Below are 10,798 nucleotides of genomic sequence, written 5' to 3'. Positions count from 1 at the left end.
GTTCCACAGTTTTTACAAAAATGGGACTTCCCCGAGATAAAACCATTCTATTAATGAAAACATTGGTATGACCGCATTACAAATACTCAATTTCATAAGCGGACATATCACCCCACGACAAAAAAAGTTAACAAACACTTATTGGTCTTCATTTCGATGAAGGTTACAGCTGCTCCCGCATGGCGCTCAGTGTTTGTCTAGAAAACACTTATCACAGCAACGATTTTCGTAGGACACCATAACCCAGCAGAATCTCCCAAAGAGTATTACGATGAGGGCTATCAAATGCGTACTTATAGTCCATGAAACAGCAGGTGAGAGGCATTATATCAAAGAATTGAAACGTTTCCCGAGTAGGACTTCCCCGTGATAAAACCACTTTTAGGGAGAACATTGGTATAACCATATTACAAATACTCAATTTCGTAAGTGGATACGTCAGCCCTCAGTGGCTGAAGGAAACACTTCACATGATTGGGACATGTGTTCCAGAAGATGTATGTATTCAAAATAACTGGACACTGTTTCTTTCCTTCTACATTTAAACGTGTCCATGGTCAATGTTCATAAAGAGAAACCATGGATGATTCTTATTGTATTCCACATTCAAACTGTTGTATTTCATATTATTGTCGATGATCCTGCATTGCATGGGATGTGCATCCCTTTACGATTTATGAGTAATATACAATGGCAATTTTTCTTTCTTTCTTGTTTTTATAATACTATATTACCTTGATTACAAAACACATCTTGTTTTTAAATAACAATACATTTTGATTATAAAAGCGTTACACAGATGAAAGTCATCTGGTCATCTTACTTTACAGTTTTATTTGTCTCCTGAACAGTACGGTTATGTATTCACAATAGGTTTTGCAAAATCTATGATTTGTTGAATGGTTAAGTTATATTAAACACAGTTTACCCATCAAACTTGAAAGGGACTTATAATTAATTTTTTTTTCTTGTGTGCATTTGATTATTACCTGTAATATGGACTCTCAATATTAAGGCTGTACATCAGTTGAGGCACGGTCTAAAAAGATCGTTGCTAGGCGAATCGCGGATTGCGGGTCGCGGGTGAAAATGAAGCCTGTCAAACGAAATATTATTTGTCATATAAATCCAACATACGTCCATTTTATGTTCTGTTTATTGTTCTATTAGTAACAATAATAATATATTCATTGACATGTTTTCTTTTTAAAGCAAATGGGTAACGTTTTTAGTCATCTTTATACGATTTAAGAATTAATTGGCCCGTCGTCATCACGAAGCAAAGTGACGTGTTTCTAGCTCGACGTTCTCTCACTGAATGCGAGCGAGTCCAAAATTTTATCGCGCCTACAGTTGAAAATTATTTGCCGTTTCACTGATGCATCACCTTAACATAATATGTAATTCTGCCATATTTTGCTACTTAAACTTCCATATCCTTCTCAGATTCCAGGTTTTTAAAACACTAGTAATTGTTAACTACATTTAGCCTGTGCAAGCTCCTTAGTCGGGTCACCTCTAAGAATATCTATTCGTAATCATTCTGCTTACATCTTCCTAGTTAATGGCATCCACTGCCCCTGTGAATGGAAATTAGCAATGCCGAAATCAAATTGGAATTGACAATTTCATAGATAACCTTGTCATCATCAGCAGTGACAATCAAAGGTAAGTTCTGGCTTCGTTCAACTACTCCACCTGTCATTATCCGGAGTGGGCACTCTCCAGTTCGGTGTCAGTCAGTCAATTTCTGGCCTGCCTTTTTTCGCACACCCCACTGAATTCCTGAACATCGCACTTGAACTGCAATAGCACTATCATAGAGACCGTAAACAACTCAGCGTTGTTTCTTTTCTTCCAGTAATTACTGTCAAGATTTTTCTTTCATATATATTTATTGTTTAGACCCTGAATATTTTATGAGTTAATGTTCAGGTCTACGCCTGGGAAACATTCACGCTAAAGTTCACAATGTTCGTCTACTGGTCAATATAAGAAACACTTCTAAGTAATAGAATAATAATAGGTTTTCTGTGATAAATTTTTATTTTATAAAAAAAAATACATACTGATATTAATTATTTTATCACAGAAAATGACATTAAATGCTTGGTACATAAAATACTTTTTAGAAATAAAAAATAGAATTACATTTGAAACCTACTGTTAAAGCAGATTGGTGATCCTTTTTATTTAGCAATCAATACCAGCTATTGTTATGAAACTAGTAAATATACTAAGCACTGTACTTCTACAGAAACGAAACTAATAAATTTTGATGAAAATTATTTTTTATTCCAGAAATTTTACACAAAAATATATAATTATTTTTGATTTCAAGTTTGGCAAGAACACTTGCAAGAATAATAATCAATAATTATAAATAAGTAAAGAAAGAAATAAACATTTTCAAGACCAAAATATACAGAGAAAGGGAAAATAATAGTAACTAAACGATTAAACATTATTCTTAAAAAGATATTTATGTGAACAACTTCATGGCGGTCATTAATAACTATTTTTAAATGAGAAATATTTAAGCCACCCAATAAAATTATTTACTCGTGGAATGACAATTTACAACACATTAAACTTAAATGTTCAACGATGAAGACTAAATTCGATGAAATATTCAGACAGAATTTTACGAATTAGAATTAAAATTTGCAATCTGTCATTATATTAATTTATAAAAATTTCTATTTTATGCAATAAATGAGTAATTAGTTATCTTTGCCAATATTATTCGAGCTCTATTAAAAAGTTTGTAAAATGAAATTAATAAATTATTACATTATAAAGATTTTGCATACAATTGAAGATATGCAAAGTATTTGTGATTGCATCATTACATATCCGTCGCAAAGTGAACACATAAGGTCAAGAATACCTAGACAGAAAAACTATGCATCAAACAGGTAAAACCAGCAATAAGATTGACAACACAACAAAAAGAAATCGGCAGTAAAATTTCAAAGGTGGAGAATATTTTAGTCTCCGACATCTAGTGAGGAATTGTTGGAAACAGGTAAGCAGTATGAACAAATGACAAATCAATGTGCCTCAGCAGCTTTCAGCTACTCGTCACATTTGCACGCTATAGTATCTTATGGCCCATTTTTGAAAACACAACTTCTTGGATAAAATGTAGTTCCTCCATCATCAGCAAAATGGATACAAGAGACACTCAATTACCCAGATGTCACACAGAACATCTTTAATCATGTGGTGACTAAAAACTGAGTGGCGGTGAGGTTACATTTGGATTGTAATTTAAATTAAATAAAATGAAAAAATGCCACTATTTGGGTAATCTTATTCCGAATGTTTAGATCAGATCTTTCAACCAAGTCGCATAAAATAACCATCATAATATAACTATAGTCATACTACAAGACTTTTGTCATTTAATAAAAACAGTTTTTGATTAAAAATTAGCACATAGTCTGGTCGCTTCGAACAATCTTGATATTTAAGTTTCTCTTGTATATTTGTAATAAAAAAGTCTACGTGACGCGTGCTACCAGCTAAAAAGCTCCACAAATGTAAGCGACATTGTTCAGAGAGTTCAGAGTTTTCAGTTTTTCAAAATTGGCGCATGGTGATTATATATTTTACCGAATAAAGGATACATTTTGGCTAGGAGAAAGGATATATGACAACAGCCGTTTCATAATTCAACTACCGATTTACGGACAATACAATTTGATAAATAACAGAATAAATATCAGTTACAAAGATAGAACTTGATATGACAAAACAAAATCAATTGCATTTTTGTGATCATATCTTAAAACCAAGAACACCGTCAAACAATTAATATTGTGTTTGAATTATTTATTAGTCTACGTGTGATGGCTAGAATTTTATCAGTCTATTACATTATTCATACTGTAGTATCGATATAATCAATATTTAATTAAGAACAGCAAACTATTTAAAAAAAAAAAATACAATAAGCATAATTATTTAATTAATACTCGTGTCGATACTTTGTTGTTTCTTAAAATGGTGGCTGTAGTAGTATATATATCTGTATATAAAATCTAGTAGTCACATTAACCAAAACATTCATTTAAAGAAAAGAAAAAATAATTTACAATAATCTTTTGATAATAGAATTTTCTCAGCCACAAGTATAATTTTAGATTAGAGACAAATCAAGAACAGTCCATTTAATTAATACCTGATAGAATGACTTTAAATATAGGTATGGTATACTAGCAATAAAATAATTATTAATAATAATTACCCAAGAATGTTTACTCTATTTGTTCTGTTCAAACTATACCTTTTGATAATCTCTTTACAGCTAAAATCTGTTTATACACTTTCATCCATTCGGGAGGTCAATAAATTCTGGTGTGTTTATATTGACTTATATTATACAAATCATTGCTTCAATATAACGTAGTTGAATGTATCTATCTAATACTCAAAAATTTGTATTATATCATTTATATAGAAGATATCAAGTTTTAAATATTTTTTTAACAAAACTTAAAAGTAATATACTATTTTATAATATTGAAATAGGCATAATACATTTGGCTTTGTAAAACTAAATAGATCACTGACAAGTTTTTAGTCAATTATTAAAAGGCAATCCTAATAATATAACCATAATATTGAAGCAACGATCTGTAGTTAAAACTATTGTAAAAATTTATAAAGTAATTATAAAACGGGGTCAATGCTAAATGAATTGTTAGAAACATTTAAACGACATTGCTATGAAACAATTAAAGAAACAAACTGGATGGTGGTTTGTTTTACCGATAGGTGATGTGCAATCAAGACTACTGAATCTAAATTGTTAATATATTGACTCATACTGAACGCTATGGATAAAAAAAAAATATTACTAATTATTTTTTGAAAGTGTAAAATGTTATTTGGATTCACTGCACAGTAGGCTTTAAACACATCCGATGGCATTTTTTCATTTTTGAACATCTCCCGAGAAAAGGATTGAATAGTCAAAAACTTAATAAAATAATAAAAATGTATATGAAAAAGGGATCATAGCGTATGTGAGCAAAAAGGGTATGTTTCTTATATTGGATGGATTTCCATATTATATAAAATGTATATATGGAAATCCAAAGCTAGAGCACAAACTAAGAATTCAAGTCCACTTGCGACTTATCGCTACAGAAAAATTTGACAAAATTCTTTTGCTACAAATGAATGTATATCCACTAGCTGGTGGTGGCTTTGATTGTGAGGTGGTTATGCGTCCATAAGTAGGAAAAGAATTGTCACACGAAATGTCACCAGTTGAATTGAGGTCTAAAACTATTATATCATGTAAGTTTTGACAATGCATGAATCAAAATATACACTATTTAAAATTAAAATACAGAAAACGGTATAATATTTAAGAGAAAACTTAAAAACTAAATAACAGTCAAATGTAAAATTTCACATATTACGGTATACAATAACTTCTATACATCTATAAATTAACAGTCCTAATGGTCCATGTGAAAACAAAAAAAAAATTGTTCTCTGAAATACGTTTTATTTTACAACATTTATGTATTGATTTTTTTAAATCACAAGTGAACTTTGTTTCGGTCAATTTGCATGGCATACTTTTTCATTTTATAGCTAAATCCATAATTATGGCCTTAGAGTAAACCTGTTGATAAAACAAAGTTGTCGCGCTGGCAAAAGATTAATAGGTTTATAAGACTGAATAGAAGAAAGAAAGAATTACGTAGATGAACATAACATAAGGAAAGAAATATGCACGGTATGGTTGGCAAACAAACGTATTCAGGTTGATATTTTGTTGTTATTTATATTTTGGGTTGGGTTAATAAATTCTCAAATGCCTTACTTTTGCATTAATTGCAAGCAAATAGACATCACGGTTCATATTAAAATATTACAAAACATAATTTATGACTTTATATAAGTAATACCTAGTTAAATTATAATATTGTTGTCTATTAACTATAAATTATCAATTTTTCAGTCATTTTACATTAGAATAATGTTTATTTGAAGCAAATTACGCTATGACCTACCGATATCGAATTATTAAACCAAAAGAATAGAACCATTTTGACAGAGAGAACGATGATATAATATATATATTTTTTGAAACATGCTAGGCATAGAAATATTATGAAATTTCTTCAGTGAAGCGCAGTCCCGCTTTCTCATTATTGTGAAATCGTAAGGAGCAGATAATAAATAGTATGTAAATATTCCAGAATCCATTACAATTTTTTTTATTCTATGTCACTTCTATGTCACAATAACGATGGAGTAGACAGTTACTCCATAGTAAAAAAATCCTAATACATATTATGATAATACAAGGTAAATAATATAAGCATATTATATTAGAACAGTATAAGAAAACAACAGAAAGGTGATAAAATATAAATTAGTTGAAGCAGTAAATATAATCATTAATTGTTGACTGAAAATCTTGTTTGCCACATGTTATTAATTTGTTTATTTATTCTATTCTAAAATTAGTTCTGAAAAATTCAACCTGCCTTTGACATCACAGTCTAAAAAAATCAGTAGAGCAAAATTCAATACCCATAACTTGAGATATGAATTAAGTTAAAGTAATAAAGTTAATATATGTTAAATAAATAAGTATATACATGTCTCAAGAAATAATGTCAGTTAAGTAATACAGTAGACAAGTAGACAGGTATTAGAAGGTGAAATCAATACCTGGTACATCAGAAATGAAATACTTTCTACAAAAATCTACATTAAAAAAAATTAAATCTATATATAAACCATAAATGTGAAATTTCACATTTTCTTGTTATAAGTATATTATGCATTATGTAATTCATTTTGTATATTATGCACATTGCATGTAATTCATTTTATATATTATGCACATTGTATATAATTCATTTTTTTATATTATGCATATTGTATTTCATTTATTTTGTATATTATGCAAATTGTATGTAATTCACTTTTTATATTATGCATGTGATTCATTTTTTCACAATAATACGTAGAAGAGAATATGTCACTGAAAAGAGAAAGTAAATACAATATATGTATACAGATATCCAAGCAAAAGAAAAGTTTTTGCATTTTCATATTAACTTAGCTGTCGTTGTCTATATTATAAGTATAAATTAAAATACGCTGATGGTACTTGAATGACAATGTGAAGAATATAATAATTTGGGTATTCTGTATAATACTTATACTGCATTAGTGTATAAAAATTGTATCACGGTACCCAAAAATATTTCCTTGAGAATCAAAGTTGAGATCCTTTTTTCAGCTATTCTGAACTATGAATCGAATGAGTATGGAAACAAGATGTAAGAGGTTTTTTCTGAGTTTTTTGGGGATTACTTTTCCATTTTATGTAGAAATAATTTTAGAATTTCGAGGTAAGAGTTTTGAAAGAAAAATAAATTGTATCACTAAATAAAAGACTGTTCTCTAATATAAAGAATGAATGGTCACAGTAGCAATAAGGGAAGAATTGGTCTGGATTATTTTTATCATAAATAAAACTGTTTCCGAAGCTTTTTCATTGTAATTGTGCATCAGCACATTTGGAACTATTATTATTTTCGGACAACACTTTGAATAGGTACCGGTGTAAACTATAAACATGTCTTTCAGATTAATAAGTAAATAATGAAAACGCTTTTAGTGATGTAAAACGGCTCAGGACATAGATATGTATCAAGCGCTAGGAATAACTAACTAGTATGTACTTTGAAATTTTAAAACATAAGAAACAAAGATTTTTTAACAATCGAAAATTAAAAAAATAACGGAATAGTTAGTAACATAATATATCATAGTAATACTAATTTCAACAGTTTTAAAATATTATAATAATTTTTAGCAATGTTTTCAATTTTTGATTTCTATACCTAACTATCTTAATTCAGTCTTGATATTGAAGAAATTGCGCTCAAGCACAACTTGCATTAACCCTTTCAGGCCCAGATCAACAATCATGGGTGTAATAAAAATTATTGTACATTGGAAGTCCCTTAATAATTTTGTTTATTAGTTTTTTTTTAAATTGAAGTGTCTATTTTCATAATCCGCGAAGTCCTCAATAATTCAATATAAACAACATTTTGTATCAGTCATAATTTGTTTGGTTTAATATTAGTTTCTTTTTTCAAAGTATTTTATATATTATGTACCACTACATCAATTTTTATTTTCCAATAAACCGCTTATTGCAATAAATATAAGCAAAATAAAATTGGGACATAATATTATTTTTACATTCATTTGTCCAACATTTCAAGTTAAATAGGTCTGGTATCATCTGTAAATCATTGTTTTTAAACTCTTTTCTAAATGATTTTGGCAGGATTGAGAAGTTATAAATCAGGACATATTTTTGTAGGATTTTGACGATATGTGTACATATCGTCGGTCCCTATTAAAAAAGTCGGATCTGAAATTTTGTCATTTTCGGATTATTACGTAAAAGTTATTTAAACACTTTAAACATTTATACCACAATCACAGTTTTTGTCTGTTTGAAAAATTTCGAGATATTCAAGTTAAAAATGACGGATGTACCGAGAGTGTCCGAATAACAATGTCGGTTATTACCAACCGACATTGGTGGCTCGGCGTGGCTGAGCAAGATGCGTCAGATCTGACAGTTGCTGCTATGTTCACCGGACAGACGGATGTTTTTATAAACGTTTAGAAAAGTTTCTATAACCCGTATTTTTATTCATTATGGCAAGCAGTAGGTCACAAAGGATATTTGATGAAACATCTTTGATTGCTCGTACTGAAAAATAGCATTTTGCAGATCCGACTTTTTTAATAGGGACCGACGATATCAGTTTTTGAAAATAGACTCCTTCATTGTTTTGACATCACGAAATCATTTTTTTCGTCAATTTATGACACTACATAGCATAACTATATGCCCCTTCAAAGTGACAGAGAAAACTTGCAACAAGAATCAACGGAAATCACATACAATAATATAACCCCGATAATTCGAACATTCAAAATCATTTTCGATTCCAATCCCCCGGAATTGTTTTTAGAACTAAAATGATATCAACCAAAATATTTGTTATTTCATAATTCAAAATAAATATTAAGGTGCTTTTAAACAATCAGTTTTGCTATCCAATCAGTCTCCGTTTCCGTCAGCTGTCCGTTAAACTGATGTGTAAATGCAAAACTGAAGCGGCTGATTGAAACCAAAACGGAGACAAGACAGGATGGATTTTCTATCAGTTATCGTATCCGTTTTTAGAGTTGCTGTATAAATTGATGTATAAATTATTATATGTATAAATTAGTATGTTGCCATATTTTTAATACTACTTTTCTAAGTTGGATTGAAATATTATAATTTCTTTAAATATAGGTACTACATTACACCAACCAATATGTTTAGAAAGTAATTAGAAAAATAATATTCATTTTTAGTGGGTAAAAAATACGTAAATATACACTGCCGATTCGGAACTGACCTGGCAATTGAAACCTCGACTGAACGGACAACTGATCGTCTAAATACAGCGCCGTTTCAATACTGAATGGACCAAAACGGAAACATCAACTGAACGGACAACAGAACTGACGTTTAAAAAGACCCTTACACAAACAAAAATTTATTCAAAAAAATCATAAGATTTTTTTACGAGAAACTAACAAATTTTATAACAATAATAGATATCTAGCAATTTATATTAATTCAAATTTAGATTCACTTGGATTTCAAATTTACAGGGTTATACTGCATAACTAATAAATGGTATTCAAAATATTTAAAGTGACATTGATTTGGAAAGGTACAAGATAATAATATTATAATACTCCAGGACTATCGAAGACTGTACAAATAAGCGACATTAAAAATGACACTTCGCAAGTACCGTGGGTCTGACAAGGGTTAACTGACATACGAATCTTACATTTCCAATATTCACCAAAGAAGCGTAATCAATCATCCATCATGTGTATTATAAAATTTCTTGAAAATTATTATACAACCACCAAAATATGTGAATACATTATAATGGGGTGATGAATCAACACTATAAAAGGGAAATAAGATCATACTTAGTTCCAATGAGAAGTCAAATAAAGTCATTAAACAACATAGTGAAGCTTGGAAACATCTGACTCATTTCACCAATACTTAGGATAACAAAAAATGCAACAAGTGTAACAATATAATGCAATATGAATACAGTAGTATACATGTATTATATTATATCACACCTGGGACAAGCTCCTGGTATGTCGAAATCTAAAACCATCAATTTGGTCTCTTCGGTTCCATTACGGGAGCCTACCGCACACACAAGTTTAGTAGACGATGCCCTAATTCGCCAGACTACTCCACCAGATCCACCTGATGAAAGCGTAATCAAATTTCTAATGAAGTCACCAGTCTTCAGATCCCACAACTTTACCGTGCCATCATCGGAAGAGGTTATCACAAATCTATTGTTGGATTGCAAACAGGTCACCGCTGACTGATGTTTATTGACACCTGGAATGACATAGAATCATGATTATTACTTGCATTATTCAATCAATACACAGATCACGCGGATGATGGGTGTGTAAAGACGGTACAATAATTTTATAATACTAGGTATAATATTTTTGATCAATGCTTTTAGAAGAAGTCGCCACGTCGTGGTGGAAGGCGATACCCGAGGTGATTTTTCCAGGAGATTGTAAGAGTTAAACATTACTATCATAAAGTTGGAAGGCTTTGCATAATCAGACTGACTATGACATATTTAGCCTTTTGTCATTTGAGAGTGAGATGCGAAAATCC

At 30.1% G+C, this 10,798-nt stretch overlaps 1 protein-coding gene across 1 annotated transcript in view; it reads right to left on the bottom strand.

Moving 5' to 3' along the window:
• Window positions 1-976: 976 nt before the first annotated feature.
• The window catches only part of LOC147079973 (F-box/WD repeat-containing protein 7-like), a 38,574-nt gene continuing 28,752 nt past the window's right edge, over window positions 977-10,798 (bottom strand). Inside the window, exon 12 of the mRNA XM_085947380.1 lies at window positions 977-10,504. Within this exon, the coding sequence (XP_085803506.1) occupies window positions 10,215-10,504 (290 nt within the window). The 3' untranslated portion in view covers window positions 977-10,214. The remainder of the gene's footprint in view (window positions 10,505-10,798) is intronic.

Source organism: Rhyacophila brunnea, unplaced genomic scaffold (assembly GCF_057557595.1).
Source record: "Rhyacophila brunnea isolate RB1 unplaced genomic scaffold, BYU_Rbru_1.0 scaffold_1, whole genome shotgun sequence".
Lineage (NCBI taxonomy): Eukaryota > Metazoa > Arthropoda > Insecta > Trichoptera > Rhyacophilidae > Rhyacophila > Rhyacophila brunnea.
This window is presented reverse-complemented; position numbering and strand designations above follow the sequence as displayed.